At 39.7% G+C, this 18,329-nt stretch overlaps 1 protein-coding gene across 25 annotated transcripts in view; it reads right to left on the bottom strand.

Moving 5' to 3' along the window:
• LOC109852009 (CUGBP Elav-like family member 1) overlaps positions 1–18,329 on the bottom strand; it is a 406,212-nt gene continuing 387,883 nt past the window's right edge. For 13 of the 25 annotated variants that reach the window (XM_020422721.1, XM_020422723.1, XM_020422722.1 and 10 more), the window contains 9 exons: positions 13,460–13,665; positions 11,769–11,897; positions 10,830–11,106; positions 9,790–9,882; positions 8,385–8,426; positions 7,621–7,650; positions 6,526–6,648; positions 5,400–5,630; positions 1–5,281 (listed from right to left, as the gene is read on the bottom strand). In XM_020422721.1, the coding sequence (XP_020278310.1) occupies positions 5,154–5,281; positions 5,400–5,630; positions 6,526–6,648; positions 7,621–7,650; positions 8,385–8,426; positions 9,790–9,882; positions 10,830–11,106; positions 11,769–11,897; positions 13,460–13,665 (1,259 nt within the window). In that variant the 3' untranslated portion in view covers positions 1–5,153. The remainder of the gene's footprint in view (positions 5,282–5,399; positions 5,631–6,525; positions 6,649–7,620; positions 7,651–8,384; positions 8,427–9,789; positions 9,883–10,829; positions 11,107–11,768; positions 11,898–13,459; positions 13,666–18,329) is intronic. The other 12 variants (XR_002249961.1, XR_002249960.1, XM_020422733.1 and 9 more) reach the window with 12 other exon arrangements.

Below are 18,329 nucleotides of genomic sequence, written 5' to 3'. Positions count from 1 at the left end.
TTTTGTAACACGATTTCTCAGCTCTCTTTGAGATATCTCACAGTTTTTTTATTAAGTTAATATCTACAGAAGCATTTTCAGACTAGAGCATTGAGAACGACTCGCTTTTCATTAGACCCTGTGCAGACTTTGACATTTCGATTCGTTCGAATCGCATTGCTTCTTTGATTGTTTTTTTAATCAAACATTATCAAGTTGAAAATAATAATTGGTACGTGAAAACATTTGCTCGCGGCAATCCGATCGTTTGCATCTTATTCGAAAACAAAATGTCTAGATTTCTGTTTCACTTGAAACAAAGTCAGAACGTGTTACTTAATGATGTGTTTGCTTTATTCTCACAACGAGACGCAGCAAAAGCGAGGATTATTTCGTAAATTAGAGAACCACTCTGTTACAGGAGTAAATTGTCCCGGAATATTTTGCAAATATTGACGCCATCTTATTCGAGTGAATCTCTCGCTTTTTTGTTTCTGATCGCGAAGTTGCTTCCATTCTGCAAATCGAACCAGTGAAACGTGTGAATGGAGCTCGTTGAATCGACCCAAACAACTCATCTGATCGGTCCCATACCCAGCTTTCACAAAGAGCTAAAGACTAATCGCGTAAATTTCGTGCATCCGATGAAAAACAAAAAGATGATCGCGATGAGCGCGCGGTCAGAAAACTCGTTCAAACGTTTGAAAACTTGTCGCATCTCGTGTTACTTGTCTATGTTCGCGAAACGATTTTTGTGATGGCGATGTGGAATCGAACGCGTGCGTGTGTGACACTTAACGTGTTACTCCTGAGCGATCTGACCCAGTGGTCTCGCGTTCTGAGACACCATCGGGCCCCCATGGAGGATCAGAATGCGGCCCCGAAAAACCCAGTTTCTTCCCCTCCTTATATATATAGTACAATCTTCTTATCACAAAGTCATAGCTACAAAATGTCTCTTATATTTGCCACTACCTACATCGGTTTTGTTTCTTTGTATCAGTTTCGTTTTTGGTATGTTTTGCGTGACCTAAGCCTACAAGAAGTCGCCGTTACCGCGCGATCATTGTTCGTCCTTTCGCGTTTCTGTCTGCCGCGCTTCTTCACACGCACGTATTCATGTCACTTGCGATTAGTTCGCTGTGACGTACATGTGTATATATATATATATGTGTGTGTGTGTGTGTGTTAGGTGGCGTGTAGTGTACATATTTCGTATTTATATAAACAGGCGTTTGGCGAGGCGCTGACAGCGATCTCGACAGTAGAGCCGATAAAAATAGTTCTCAGTCGATAATTCGATTTATGAACATGTATGTATACCTATATATATATATTTATTTATTTATATGTATAGTTATGTATAAGAAAATTTCTTGCGCAATTTGCGCGCTTTTTTCGTCTCTTTGTCCCTCTTCATCTTTGCGATGAAGAGCGCCGCCAGGTAGATACGAAAGTATCCTTGCCGCGCTTTTAACATACACACGCACATACCATACACACGCGCGTGCACGTAATATGTGCCCATATATATATATAATTTTTTATATATACACACACAAAGGAGAAATGGACAGACAATCGTTAACGTAACGCGTCAGTTTCGAGGAACCCAGCTCGGCAATCGGTGCATCGTCTTCCGTCTTTCTCATCGTCCCTCTTTCTTCGCCCTCTTCGTCCGTATTCCTCTGCGTGCGCAGACGTGTTTTCGCACGTCCATCTCCTATCGTCAATTCTCCTGCTGCGAGTCCCGAGGATTCGTCCGGCGTTTTGCATGCGTAGTCGAAGATAGAGAAGAGGACGAGACGCGAGAATCTTTCTCGAGGATCGCCAGTGATCCTCTCTGTGCGATCACGAAACACGAACGACGTTCTCGTAGACAGAGAGGTTGGTGTTGGGAGACGCGCGAGGAATCAAGAGGATGTGAAAATGTAGAGAGAGAAAAGGTTCGGGACGAAGGATCATATACGACGAAAGTGAGAGCGCGTTGGGCGAGTGTTGCTGTTTTGTACAGGCACCGACAGACATAGATAGACTGATCGAAAGACTGACCAGGGGATCGTGACTGATCGATCGACCGGTCGATACCGGTCGATACCGATTTGACTGACTGAGACTGACATGGCACGGCGACTCCGATCGAGAGTACACGGTCACAACGTCACAGGCCACCTGCTGGCACACAAACAAACACACGGACAGGTTAGTCACCACCACACACCAGATATGAAGGTCTGTACCCCGGGCAAACGCGCGCGGTGATGTTTCCTTTGAGGCCTTGCGAGACTTGCTAAGTCCAATTGCGCGTCCGTAAAGTGCCACATTCAATTTTAAAGTGATCCACTTTTGCACTCGCCGCAGTACGAATGTGTGCGTGCAGAAGAGAAAAACAAATGATATAATATGTATTTTTTTCTCACAGAGAATAGACGTAATTTTGCTTTTATTATAGCGAAAATTGAAAAATAATTGAATCACCGATTGAAGCATTGAATTGAAATATACACAGCTCTGTGATAAAAAAAATTGCGACGAGTAGATAAAATTATTTTTGATTATTATGGGTAACATCATAAAAAAGCGAAAAGCTCGCAGAGCCTTGCAAATCAACGCCACCGCGCATCGTGTACACAGGTAGTTTGCCGAGTCGTCTGTTTCAGACACGAGCAACGAGCATCCACTTTGTTCAGCTTTGGACAGTCACAAGGAAACAAAGTGTTCGACAGCGCATCGGTGGAAACTCGTTGCTAATGCAACGCGGTCGGTGAAATTTTGTGCCGACAGTTTCCGGATTCAGATTTGCAAAACAAACGTTTTAATCGTTCAGATTGTACATGCGACACAAGCGCCAGCCGTTTCGCAAGTTGAAAAAGCTGTTTGTTTCTTGATTGTTTGAAAGCAAAAATATTATATACAACTCAATAAGACGTAATCAAAATAAAATAAAAAAAAATTAAAAAAACACTTTTCTACAATTATTTTGACGGAAACGATTGGCTTGCCTATCACTTGCAACGACCGCAGCTTGCATTTTCTTTTGCTCTCCCCCTCCCTCCCCCCTTCCCCAAAAATCACATGGCAATGTTAGTACTAACTAATAAAGCGTCGTAGCGTGATTAACCATTAAAAAAAAGATTTAGTGATATTATTATATCACGTGAGAAAACGTATCGAATTCTATGCGCCTCGAACACTGAACGAAGGATAACACGCGGCATAATGTGTATATATATATATATATATATATATATATATATAGCTGTCAGCTATATATGTGTATATATATATATATATAGCTGCTGACGTGAGTATACAATGAGTGAGGTAGATCCTTTAGGTATTTTTCGGTATCTGCCGGCTCAAACTACATGGTTATTGAGACAAAGAAAGAGAGAGAAAGAAAGAGCTAGAGACAGAAAGATAGAAAGAGTATAAATTACAAAAGTATGTAGGAGAAAGTGAAAAAAAAAAAGAGAGAAAAAAGTCAAATCATCAAAATGGTTATACAAGGTACGAGACTTGAACGCTGCGTGAAAATTCAAAAAGCGAAACTACTTTTTATGTTTTTTACTTTCCTATGGAGGGGGAAAAAGCTACGTATTTTGTTAGTGAACTTCACGTACGTAATTCCACTTTGTGCAACAGTAAGTTAGCACAGAAAGCTTTACTGGCAGCCTTTGCGATGAGATGTTTTTTTTTTTTTTGTTTTTTTGATTGCATCATCCGGGGGGAACGTGCCGCCAGGACTTTCGAGATATACGAAGAAACGAACGTGTCTTTGACACCGTGCAATAAATACGAGAATGTGTTTGCGATATCTGAGAAAAATCCGTTTTGCAACGAATGCAGAGCTCAACATTTTCATGTATGTCTTATTTATATCTAAGTGTTCTCTTCGTAGATAAATTGAATTTACAGGAATGAGCAAACGTTTTTTTTTTTTTTTTTTTTTTGACGTTATATGAAATATCTCTTTTTTTTTTAACAAAGATACAGCAAACTTTAATTCGAGAATTACTCCATCTTGAAAAGTTTTTTTATTCATTTTGTATGAACACAAGAAGTATATATATATATACTAGAACCATTGTTATTATTATTTGGAAAGTTACCGGTGCACATTATATGAACAGAAGTATGTACGTATCTTGGGTTAAGATAATCTAGTTGATAGATACACATTTTTTTTTACGATAATAAAATATCTGCACGCTCTTTTGCGTGCAAATTTTATGTTGACTTAACATATTAACGTGTCTCCGAATTTCTAGTCACTTTAATATATAAACTGTTTGTAAATATTTAAATAAATAGATATAAAACGTGTTGTAATTAATCTTAATTAATTAATATCTCTCATCGGATTTACGCTAGATCCAAAATTGAACTTAGGAACCATCAGTCATAGTCTCTGAAGTCAATTATTATCTATTCGATAAAGTTAAACCGCCGGAAAAAAACAATAACGTGTTAATATTAATTCATTAATTCCTATCGTGTGTGTCTCCCGTAAAATTACTGGAATGAATTGTTGAAGAAAAAAGCGGAATTTCTATGTAATAAAAAAAACTTGGCTACTGAAAAGGTTAAACAGACGTGACTACGACATCGTGGCACAGACGTGAACAGAATAAGACAGACTTGAATTAAAATGTGCTTGAAATTCACACATGGGCAGAAATCCCCCGGCAGGTAGAAGAGAAAGAAGACAATTTTCGGCGGGACAAATTTCGCACAAGCGACACGTTTAAATAGGATAAATTACGTTCCTGCACCTCGGAAGAAAAGTCAATCCGACGGACAAGAGAGTCTTCTGGATTATCACAGCCTCGTTTTGATAGGACGGCGAAGGTGTCGAGCGGCGACGTCTCCTCTTCGAAGGACGGACGCTTTTCGATCGTAGACCGTCTGTGTTAGCTCGCTACACCTTCGTGAAAAATCACCGCTTGACTAGAGAGCATCGTGAGAAGTACTGTTCACCTGATATTTTCTTTGTTTATCTAAGACCTAAATTGCTAAGACGCAAGATCTCCGCTCTGCGGCATGTAATCAATCAACCAATCGACGGTTGTTAATTAAACGCGCGAGCGTCGTCCGAATTGAGGACGTCGGATCGGGTTGTGTGATGTCCGAGAAGTCCTTGGTATCTACCTACGAACGCTCTGTGACGTCGGCTAGTACGGCTTGGAGGCGTCCTTGGACCGTTTCAGTTGGACCTTCAGCCGCTTCATGCCGATCTGGAAACCGTGCATCGTTTGAATCGCCGCTTGTGCGCTCGACGCGTTGTCATATGACACGAAACCTGAAACAACACGACGTCGCAAGAGTGCAAAATTACGCATTCCGTTCGTTTCTCGTTTGTTTGTGTATACATCGCGCGCTATTTCAACTCGCGTCTTTTCCGTCACGAATCAACTCACCGAAGCATTTGCTCATGTGCGTGTGCTTATCTATGAAAACTTTGGCGGATATGACATTGCCGAAGGGCAAAAAGGTGGAGATGAGGTCCGAGTCGCTGAACTCTTGCGGCAGGTGATAGATGAAAAGGTTGCAACCTTCGGGACCCTCAATCTGTTTGTCCGTATTGGTGAACTTCGTTTTCTGCGCCGCCGCGGCGGCGGCGGCCGCGGCCGCAGTGAACGCGGGGAACCCTGAAATACGAATGTACGTTTTCAGAGTGACGCTCGTGAGCGTCGCAACTTTCTACACGCGACAACTTTTTCAAGAGCGACATAAATCAAATCCCGCAAATCTCGTCGAAGAAAATACATGTTTAACGAGTTTTATATAGTTGTATCTTATTGTTAGTAGCGAAGTGAATGTTTTTCGAAACTTGACTTATGTCACCTAGCGTAATAAACCAATTAAACGTTTCTACGCATTGACTCTTAGGGATCCCAGCTTAAAACTTATATTTGAATATTGTCTTATTTTCAATATAATCTACATACAAAACTAAGTTGTACGATGATAAAATTATATTACAAATTATAACGCAATGTTAAAAAGCTTCCCACATTACTCGCTGTAAAATACATATTTTTATGTGCGTCTTATGCGCTAGACACGTGGATATTTCAATAGGCACATGCAAACTTATCAGCTGTTTTCTTTCAAGCGTTCATTTGGTTCACTTCCGCATTTCTGTGTGTTGCATATTTCGATATTTTCAACGTTGCAAAAAAATTAACCAATTTTAATATCGTGAGTATGCATTATAGGGTTATAAAACTATTCGCCAATGTTATTTAAAATGCAATAAAAACGTTGATCCCCGATGACCAACCATATGAACGACTTGACACTGAGAAAAAAATACGTGGACGATTCACAGAAAATGTATAGTTAGACAGGTCTACTTTGTTACTCACTATGTAATTCTTTCTTTTCCACGGTCACCGTCGTCTTTCCAATGAGAGCTTTAATGCGCACAGTTCACTCATTAGAAAGTAGCACTTGTTCACGCGTAAAGGCAGTCCGGACACTGCGTTTCTCGCAATTCTCTGTACACATTGAAAGTAGCCAAGCCAGATATGCAATAATTACCTGCGTATTGCTGCAAACTGGAATAGGCGTTGCTCAGCGAGTCCTGAAGCCCGTTCAGCGGTGTCCCCGTCAGCGAGTTGAGCGTGAGCGATGTCACAGGACTAAGGCTGCCTCCGGTGGACCCTTGAAATACGAAATATCACGACTATTGACTTTACGCGATTTTTAAGAGTCAAATTCAACACCTTCCAATTAATTCCGACATGCCTTTCACATGCAGCGACATCGCCACGACGACGGTCGCTCCGAATATTTGTTGTTACATAAAGGCAAAAAGCAAATTATTTGTACAAAACAAATTATATATTTTTGTACTAGATGGTGTGACACACAAAAACAAGATATTAAAAACTTCAATGATGTTCTTATTGTGACAATTTTTTTTTTTTTTTTTTTTTTTTAATAATTTTAATCTTCTCTTTTATTCTACATACACATCGTCGTCGATTAAATTCTCATTACGGAAAATCGTGCACCAAGTTAATTGTGATAAGCGTTTGTGCAAGTATCCTATATCGTCTCATACATCTCAGATATACACACATACACACACACACACACAATAATTCAGTTTCCGGTATATATGTACATATTGTTAAAACTTAGAGTGATACGATTATTAGAGGATGAAAGTACGTTCCTAAAAGCGCCACCGGGTCTTGCCAATTAAATACGTTAATTCAGTGTCTGCGAAAGTTTTCACAACAATCCACCATGCAGCACCAATCAGTTACTAATTGGCTTAACTGTTCACGTTTGTGAATAAAATACATACCTATGTGTACAATATATAACTATCGTCGCGATATTTCAATTAAAGCGTAATCGAAAAATTAAATTTTATTATTTTCTACAAAACTTTTCACACATAAAAAGCTTGAATTAGGAGAGACCCGTTTGATTAAGTAAATTTGCAACCAACAATATATGGTTATTGATCTTGCGTAACAAAATATATACAAAAGAAACAACGATAAAATAATTACAATTATACAAGAAAGACGGGGAAAGGGATAAGGAAGATTAAGTACATTTTGCGGTACGCTAAAATGAAGGATGCGAATCAGCCAAACTTGTCTCCCATGAATATCTTACCTGTATTTCCTGTTTTCCCCAGAAGAGCAGCTACGCACGAGAAAAGATAACACGCGTTAAAATTGCGACGTATAACATTTGTATGTATAAAAAAAAAAGAAAACATAACGTATAAAATATGTTTGCAACGTGCCAGTCATTGTGTGGCATATATACTGTGCGAAAATAATGGAATAATTCTGTCTGTAGCTTAAGGCCATTGCATGCAAATCTACATAATAGCATCAACGTGCTGCATAAGTATCTCGATTATAATTAAAACGCCATTGAAATTAAAATTATACGTAGTGTAAATTTCTATACAATGACCTTCTGTGTGTATTGTGACTCTTATATTTTCGATAATCATATGCCAATTTGACATTCATCTCATTTAGCGAATTTGTTATACGACAAGCTCGGGCAAAATAAAAAATAAAAACGTTGATTTCACATCCAAGTATAATTAAATTATTAATTATTTAATTGAGATCGCGCATTAAAACGGCTTTGATAGCTCGCCCTCGAGATAATCTCTTAGTATCCGGCGTACGATCGCACAAGGTGTATTTGGGTCCATCATGGAAATTGAAATATAGATAGAAACGACGAGAGGATTTTCGGAAGAGAGAAAGAGGAATAACACGCACGCATGCACACGCGCGCGCGGACTATTAAATAAGCGAAATAGGGAAATCAGACCGTCAACGGGATTAGGGCCCCTTTTGCATGATCGAAATTAATTTAGTAATTGTTAATACTGTACCAGGCAATGCGACACGTACATAGCGACATACCTGCTGTCGAATTCGCCAGGCCGCTTAATGCTGAAACACAGAACACGTTCGCGATATTAGTAAGCGGAATCACTAATATGTATATGTGCACACGTATATGTATATAAATATATTTACACAAAATGCAACTTTGACGGGATTTTCCCAGTGCCGATATTGTATTTTTAATTGCAACTGCGAAATTGCAGAGTCAACGATACGCGTTTATTTGTGTCAAAATAATGCGACGCGAATCAAGTTAGCGAGAACAAGTTGAAAACGTGTACAAAATATATTTCCACCGGTTTACATCATCATTGCGAATCGAATAAGAAATAGTTATTTTAAAGATACTCCAATAGAAATTAAACCAGCAATTGGCCAGTAATCTTTAATTTGGTTTTAAATATTAATTTATCGATATGTAAACTTATACGATGTTTATAAATTTAATATAAAATGTTCCGTGTGCGGAAACCAATTTTTTAATGCAATTAAAAAATTTCTCGTCCCACAATGCGTTGGATTGATTAATCGCTATAATTGTTTGAAGAACTCGTCCTTGTTCAAACAGCACTCTATCGCGTAACTTGCGTGCGCGTATGAAGAACGCAACGTATGAAGCGACTCGCACATACTTGACTTACATTTTCGTTTGCCTTTACATAAATCATGAAAGAAACGTCATATCGTGGACACGCGAGGTAATAAAGGTGTGTTAGCCTGTCCCGCTGATACAGACGAGAGGCAGTAAAAAGATAATTGCGCAATCAACTTAAAACATACATCTTACCTCCGGACTTCGTACATTTACACGATTTGGCGTGCACACGTTACGTACAAAGATACGGGGATTACTAAAAAGGTTTTAATGAATTTCCACGAGGAAATTCATTACGCTGCGTTAAATTGTGCATTTCACGACTAAAACTATCAAGAGACAGGAAAAGTTTATGGAAATAATAAATGAATGCTGTTTTTCCGGGCGACTCCTATATACACACATTCATATATATATATATGATATAGCTAGACGCATCTCGTGCCCCATCATGTTACAATTACAGTCTATTAATACACTTTACGAGGACGAACGTGCAGATACTTCGCATTATTATCACTGCAGTAATCGTGACGATTCCGTCATGCATACTCTACGAAAATGTGGACAGTTTACCAGTGCTTCAATAATGCATGCAATCATTAAACTCCTCGCTCAAGCGGATTTATTGTTCACGATACGGCCAAAACCGTACGTGATGCACAAGCGTGTAGGTGTTTTGTACAATTGACGAGAAAATGCGGTTAAAATCTCAAAGCGCTGAATAGCGTTCGGCTCTCGGGAATTTAATGCACGATAATATGAGCGTTCTCTGAGATTATGCGTGACTTTCGGGAAATGTTCTCTACTCACTATTTGGCGACACCTGGAGATTGCCGTTTCCGCCGGTCATAGCTGCCAAGGTAACGAGGTTCTGCATGCTCATCGGCGACACTCCTGCATTTGCTGCGCAACAATAACGCGGACGGACATTACACAGATATCGCAACGGTCTTATGAACTAACAGTGATTTCTAAACATGTGATATTGTTGTGGCGAAGAGAATGTAAATTACATTTAATTAAAAATGAAAGCTAATACTAAATACCTACAGCACAGCTAAACACTTTTCTTCTTGTTTTAATCAATTAAAAAGAGCAAGAAGAATGTTGATTTACTTATATTAAATATATTTTGTTTCTATCAAGCGCTAAGATAAAAAAATCAAATACGTAATATGTATAGTTAAGTAAGGATTGATGTGTTACTTAAAAATTTCGATTGCCAAATTTGATCAATATTTGGAAATATTGAAGCTAATATTTTATCTGACAAACTTTAGGCAAAATCCGTACGTCGAAAGTAGGTAAAACGTCGTTCTACGATTAGTTCGCACGTAGTGAACTCGTTGTGTGACACCGGAACGCGTCATCGTGACAGTACGTTCCGCAGCAACGAGCGGCACAAACACATATTTTAAAATCAAGTTAATGATAGACGCGATATATGACGATGTATCTCATTGTACTGACATCCTTCCCGGTTCTTAAACGTAGAATTTTATTATTGCGGAGCAAAGCCAGTGCCAGAACGTTTCGTTGTAACTTTCGAAACGGATGGGACGCAATCGGAACAACATAGAAGTTAAAGAAAAATGTAAGCGCATAAATTATTCCAATACCGATATAGATGCAGCCGAATATAATTTTAGAGAGCAAGGTCGCAAATATAATTTATATTTAAATTATAACTCATATCTAACGTGTTATATGTATATAACATCTAACAAAAAATATATTATTTAATCTTAGAAATAAAAATCTTTTATATTTAATTCGAGCAATTTAAATTATAATTGAGAAACGAAAATGTAGTAACAAAAATAACAATATAACAAGCGATTGACACTGACCATACTCACCAGCGGTGTTGCTGAGGGATGCGAGGGTAGCCAGACTCTGTAGATTCGCAGGGTTGATCTCCGCCGGACTGGGGACGGCGGGAGGTGCCGCGTGCGCGGGTGTCGCCGCGCCGAGGCCAAGGTGTTGTTGCAGCAGCAACTGATGCTGCACGTTCGACAGTGCGTTTGCCGCCCCTGCGTTTGCGGCGACAGGGGTAGCCGCGCTCGTTGTCGCCTGTAACTGCTGCAACAGCTGCAACGATGCAGGCGCGAGGGTGTGCGCGTCGTTCTGCGAGCAAACGCGATTTTCATCATTCGATTGTATGATCGTTCTTGTCACATCTTTTCTTTACAGCGCGACAATTTCAAAATTTTTATAAGTCAAGAACGACTCGATTTTACGCATTTAAGTTATAAACAGATAAATAATATTTATCTGTTTATTTTAATATTTGTCAGAGATATCATCCTTGGGATTTTAAATACAAATATTTGTAAATGTTCGCGTACTTTTTTCTTCCGCGTTTAGAATTTTAAACACGTTCTCAAGATCTCCACGCGCGCTTTTTCATTAAAATTTTCCGTAAAAAGAAATTGATTGCAAATTCGCCAGAGAATACGCTCTCGTGAAGTTTCATATAAACCTCTCATGAAACGTTCAGCATCAGAAACAAAAGCCTCAGTAGCCGCATCGAACGCGTTTGCATTACGTTTGACGAACGCGGATCACAGTCTTCGAGAAAGTTTCATAGTTGCCGGTTTTTTGTATACATTTTGCATAACAAAATTGAGGTTACCGTGCAAAGAGTCTCAAATGCTAGATAATGCATAAGAGTGCATGTAAGACACTCAAGCGATCGAGCCATGAAAACCGTATTCTCGTTCTCGATGCAAATGGAATCTTTGATACGAGCCAAAGAGCTTTCATTGTAAAATATTAAGCACACTTACGGCCAGGTAATGCGGCGCGATGTTGACTCCCGCGATGTTCCAGAGATTCGACTGCAGTTGCTGCATTCTCTTCTGGTCCTTCTCTTTTTGCGTGTCGGCGAATTTTACAACTAACGGCGACGAACAACCCTGAAAATTACACGATTTCGCAAAATCGCGATAAAAAATAAAAAAATTATCGATCATAATTCGATAACATCTCAAAATGTGCTTGCCAATATTTCTCGAGATCTACCGACAGCGTGTCTTCTTTTCTGTCGACCGAAAATTTGGAAAAACAAGTTTATCCGCCGCACAATTTGACGTATTTTGTTTTATTACGATCTTCCACGACGCTTCGCTCTGGAGCGTTTACGCATCTGAATCTCACGTTCCTCTTTCCTCGATTCATTATTGGTTCAAGTCCAAGTTCAACATTGGCGTGAGAACAGATTCGTTGGCGATCGGGAACGTTATGTTCGAAGGAAAGAGATATTTCTCGTTTCGAAAGGGTAACGCGAATCACAAGAGGTCGATGCACTGCGCGTACAATGCACGGGTGAGACGCAATCGCGGACGCGAAATCGACGTACCGGTTGTGTCGGTACAACGAGCGACGAACGAGCAAGGTTCGAGGAACCTGCAGCCGGAAATATTCGTGATATTAAAGTGGAATTGCTCTCGTGCCCGCATGCCTTGGCAACGGCTCGCTTTTACCTTTTCGAAATAGTACAGTTACATAGGCGTATCGTCGCCAAAACGAGGAAGTCATTCCGCAGAAACAGCCAGCTGTGTCTCGCGAGAGCTGTTGAATATTTAAGTGCGTGACATATCACTGACATAAAACTGCAACAATGGCTAATACATAAAAACATGAAAAAATAAAAAAGTTTATGAGATATATTAGATGCAATAAATAATTAAAATGTCAACATTTTTTTGCCAGAATTTTCGTGTGATTACAGAAAAGTGGCGCGATTGTTTTGGGATTTTTTTGATATTACTGATATAAAACTAGAATGGCTAATATATGACAGTGTAATCATTTACTAATGAAAAAAATGTTACTTACAGAGTGTTAGATATTAACACTCTTCTCTCGCTAAACAAATTTTTTAGGTGAGATTAAAAAGAACAGCGATTTTAAGCTTTTTTAAATATTCAGTCAATATTAACATTTCGCTGTTTTTGTACGACGCTAAGATCCGACGCTATAACATTTACCTGTCTATACCTATTCTAGCATTTGCGGAAGCTAGGAAGTCGAGGGACGCGTCGTGAATGATCAAAGGAGGGAGACGGAAAAGTCTCGACGAGCTTCGAATTGCCAAAGTGTCGGACCAGGAGTCTAACCGTATTTACTTGCTCGGTTTTAGTTACCCCGAGAGTTAAATCGGTATATTACCGAGGTGACTAGCCGGGTTGTAAATGCACACGGATGTTTCGTCGAGTGACAGTGGCATCGAGCCAATACATCCGACGGCACGGTTGAATCACTACGAAAAAGAAATGAGCCGAGAAGATCACGCTGTCGTTCAGTCCTGACTTTCTAATCATATCGTGAATATATCTCCTAGTGACCTAAGTATTTCTACACACGACCGAGATATTATTCTTTAATTAACTTAAAAAAAAAATAAAAAAAAAAAAAAAATGCAGGAAAAGAATTGACGATGAAAAAACGAAGGACGGAATTGTCGGTCGCAACTTACCTCCATTGTCTGGGAATGATGCAGAGCTTTGATAGCGTTGATGGCGTACTGCTTACTAGCGAAGGTAACGAAGGCACAGGCTTTACTTTTCCCGGTGCTGTCTCTCAGCACCGAACATTCCTCGATCATCCCGTAAGCGCTAAACATGTTCCGGACGTCGTTCTCCGTGAACTTTTTCGACAGCATGCCGACGAACAGCTTGCGCTCTGTAACCAATTGCAGGAACATAGACTTTTCTCAGTGACTTCCAAGTATTGCGTCACGTTATTTTCTACGACACGCATCTTCGCGTTCGTAACGCGCGCGATGATAATGACGACGATAGTAATGGCAACACATCGTATAGCGATCGCCTCAAAGATAACGCGCAATTATTCATCCTCGTGTGTGACTGCACAATTAGTCAGAGATACGCCTGACTAATCGTACGATCGAACGGCTAACGTGGCTACATCCAACTGTCGTTAGCAAGGACACGTAATAATACACTCTACGTGGAAACTGCGCGATGAGTTAAGCAAGCACATTGCTCATTCTTATCGCGCTTCTTACAAACGAGCAGACTGCTTTGCTTCGAGGTTTAGTTTCATTTTCTTCTAAATACAATGTGATCTTTTTTCACTTAGCTTTTTGAATTTACGACGACGGCGAAAAAAATATATCGCAAATAAACCGCAAATAACGTGGAACTTTCGAGCGCTGTTTTAAAGTTTTTTAATTAAATTACATAGAGAGAAGTGTTTTGTTTAAAATATTTTAAAACTAATCGCTTTGTCTTTCATAAGAACTTGTGTTGTGTTTGCAAGACTTTATGCAATATTTTCACACGATTCAAGCTTCGCGATATCAATCATCGTCAGTGTGACATATTCCACGGCAAGGAACACGACTGATGATTCGCGGTCGAAAGGTTAACGCAATTGCCATCTAATGTTCCCCGAGTATCAATTAATCGGAGAAACCGGGTGTTGTTCTTACGGGCACGACGTAACGTTGTTAAACTTTGACTCTCAACGTCGTCGAGACGAGGTCGCGAGTGACATCACAATTTCCCACTTCGCCCCATCGTTTAATAAGCGTTTACAGATAATGCGAACGGTGGTCAGCCATGGACCATTTGACGACGGCGTCGACCACCCCGGAGGAAGCGACCCCCGGGTCAATATTTGTTTAGGACTCGGGGAGGAAAGCTCCCGACCAGAGAAAAGCCGCTTATGTAAATTCGGCGTCGCGGGAGATATAGGCTAGTGAAAATACTCGGATGTATTTCTCGAGTCTGTTCACGTCTCTCTCTCTCTCTCTCTCTCTTTCTCTCTTGTTCCTGTGTTCAATGTTGCGGCGAAATCTTCTCGTGTTAACGTACTACGGAATTTGTACAATTGCGAAAAATTACACTCGCGTTGTTTTTCATGCAAATTTAAAATTACATAAAAAGATAGGAAAAAGGCAATAACAAGCTAACACCTGATGTAAAATTCTCTTTTAATTCGAATTAAAAAAGCATTTTACCCGAACATCAGATGTTAGCTTGTTATTGCCTTTTTCCTATCTTTTTATTTAAACATTCAACGAGCATTAAACATATAATTTAAAATTACACATAGTATATCGAACTCTTCCCGTTTATTCGAAGGTTCGGCTGCATCAAAAAATACGCAAGAATTGAATAAAGTTGTATACTTTATTATCATTTCAAACAAATAAATAAACAAACTACTAAAGCATTTTAAATAAATATATAATATTTAGCAATATTAATTTTTTTACAAATTCATACTGGATATTCGTGCGATTTCAAAGAGTTCGCGCGATTCGCGCTAATTAATATATTCCGAAACATTATATAATAATACGAACTATTAATACGGTGCTTCGTAAATTCTGACCGTCAACAAGAGAGCGCCGGAGAGCTAAACAGGATGAGCGTTAATGTGAAAATTGTGCTCGCTGTCAAATATTGCAATCCAATTCGTGCGATATCAAAGGAACACGATGTGTTTCCCGAACCACGTGTATGCAGCCATACTAACGCGAATTGAAATCGAGCATACGTCGATTTATAGTGCGCGCAATGTATCCATAGAAGTTGATATCGAATTCGCGCGATGCGATTGCGTATATGATCGTGTTTCCGGAAAGCATCAATAGGCTTTATGTGCAAATAATTACGGCTCAGATGCCGACAAATAATACCGTGATTGTGTTTTGCGCGGTGCTCGCTTTTAGAATAAAATAGATAGTGGGAGACTGATTAATAATGAACTACACGCGCGATTTCGTAATGTAACGTCGAAATGATAATATTTGGGGATGTACAGTTGTCATGAAAAAGTAATTTATATATAACCACTTGTATCGTTGTATTGCTTGTACCTTTGTTTAAAGTTGACGGTTAGAAATCGCAATTATGTTTGCATTTGATAAAAAGCTCGACATGTGTATTATTTGTTTTTTCAGTCGCTTCGACATTATTCTGTGCCAGTGACACCGATTTTCAAGCAATCGTAAATCGTAAAACGTAAAATCTCTCTACAAATTTGCCTTCTGTGCAAGCTCGAACCGACCAGATGAAAACTTCCTGTGACAACGATGTAACCCTCTTTGCGCTCGCAACCCTTTGCGTTTAACGAGTCGTATTCGAGAGCGTATGACCGGAGCGCGTTCGGGGAAAAATACCGAAAAAGCAGCAGAGGCTCGGGGGATCAAGGGAAGTTCACTCGGTGAGTTGATCCGCACCGCGGAAAAGAGGGCGGAAAGGACGGAAAAAAGCGCCGGATATATCGGCCCGGACGAACTCGTCCGCAGTTAACGATTTAATTAATTTCGCGGCCCCCAAGCGAGAGCGGATACCCGCGGTCGTCGCCGACGGATCGGATTTTCCGCGGAAATCGAATGAAGATTTTAAGCAACGACCTTTCCCCTTCTCTCTCTCTCTCTCTCCGCAAGAGGATAATACGGTGTAAAAAGGCAAACCGGCCGTTTCAAGGCGGAAGACAAATTCTCCCCCTGTGCTCTGGCTTTCCGCGCGCCGCGTTCCGGCGAAACTGCGGCCTTCGCGGAATGTTTATTAAATACCGAAGGTGCTGGTTTGTGCGCTCGCCTCTTCCGTGAGGGCCGAAATTTTCCGTCCGTTTCGAACCGGGCGAAGACCGGGCATTATCCGCGCCCCAGCGTGTATCGTGGATCGATCAGGGGCGGACTCGCGGTCGGTCAGGAAATAAGAAGGGCGGTTCGTGAGAGCCGTCTTCAGGGTATCGTCGATTAAATTCACATACGAGGGGTGCTACGTGTAGATCGACAAGGAAATCGAATTATTGGTTGAGTGGATTGAGGGCGAGAAAATTCGGTGAAGTAAACAAGAAGAGACCGCAGGAAAAAGAATACACAGGATATTCGCCAAGTCGACTACAATCAAGATGAAGGAATAAAGATACTCTCTCTTTCTTTCATTTATAAATAAAAAATTCCACACGTCGCGAGTATTATTAATTATTGGTCATTATAAACTAAATTAAAAAAATTTTTTTTCAACAAAAAAACGATATAAAAATAGTTATAAAAATTCATTTTTGTGTTATGTACATTTTCTAGATTGAAAACTTATTTAAAATAACCACAATATTCATTTCGACAAAGTTTTGAATAAATAATATATTAGGTAGCAATTTAATAATCAATCCTGAAAATAGCAGCGCTTGAACAAGAGTTTGGCTAATTATTCATAACACTGATAACAGATAATCTCTCTTTGAACCATGTCACAACTTGTAGAACGATATCGATTGTCTTATTGTATATTTAGACGCCTGGCTATTAACGTTGAAATAAAACGAGAGCGCGATACAGAGACGCTGCTGAGCTCGCCGTAACTGCATTTGTAATGTAATTCACGTGCAAACTAGATACGCCGCGGCATCGGATCGTACGGAGTCGGATATGAGATGCAGATCGCGCCTGCCGGAATGTTTGTATCGCACCGAATATTCCGTTAGGACGTCTGCGGCACGTCGCGTCATCGCGGGATACGTGCATCAAAGTATCGCGAATACTCTATCGATCGAGAGCTTTGCGAGGTCGATACAAATAACGAACACAAAAAGTGCCGTAAATTGTGAGTAAAATGACATGCAAAGACTGTTCGCAAGTTCTTCAAAATTTAAAACACGTTCAACATTCTGAATTTAAAACAATTTAATTGATGTAAATTTATGTGTACTTATTTAAAGAATCTTTCTTAGGCTCCGAAATTTCTAAACTAACAAATGTATAAACGGTCATAAGAGCCGTTCGCTGGATGTTGTGCGGAAATATTTATGTGTACTTGTTAGTTTTATTTCCACAGTGAAGTTGAAAATAATCAACAGGATTTCGTTTTGTTCGCGTAGCACAGAATCAACAATCGAGATTTGGCTTAATCTCGTGTGTGGGGAAAACTAATTTTCGGTCATGTGAGATTAGCCGGTGTTAATGATAATTTGCACTTTCCTCGCATTCACAGGGAAGCGTTTATTCGATACAAACAGGTTGTCTGGCTTCCGCAAACGAAACGCTCGTGGCCACGTGGTGGCCAATGTGGTCGCTTCTGCTCTCAATTCCAATCTCCTTTTGCATTTCGCGAAGCCATTCACAACTTCTCTTTCGATATTATTCTAATTGTAAGTGTAAACGTATTAATATTGATAAATAAAAAAACACTCGAAATAGCAATTCAAAAGTTCTGAAAAAGTATTAGATTATCGGAAATATCTTTAAAAAGTCTTTTTACTATCTCGATTGATCGATCTAGATTCAAAAAGTTTTCTCGCAAGTTTGCGCGAATATCCGCGAAGCGTATCTTCCGAAAACTAGTATTTATTAAAACTAGTATTAT

The sequence above is a fragment of the Pseudomyrmex gracilis genome, unplaced genomic scaffold (assembly GCF_002006095.1).
Source record: "Pseudomyrmex gracilis isolate BER0280 unplaced genomic scaffold, ASM200609v1 scaffold_23, whole genome shotgun sequence".
NCBI classification, from domain to species: Eukaryota; Metazoa; Arthropoda; class Insecta; order Hymenoptera; family Formicidae; genus Pseudomyrmex; species Pseudomyrmex gracilis.
The sequence above is the reverse complement of the archived record's forward strand: the minus strand, read 5'-3'. Positions and strand labels throughout refer to the sequence as shown.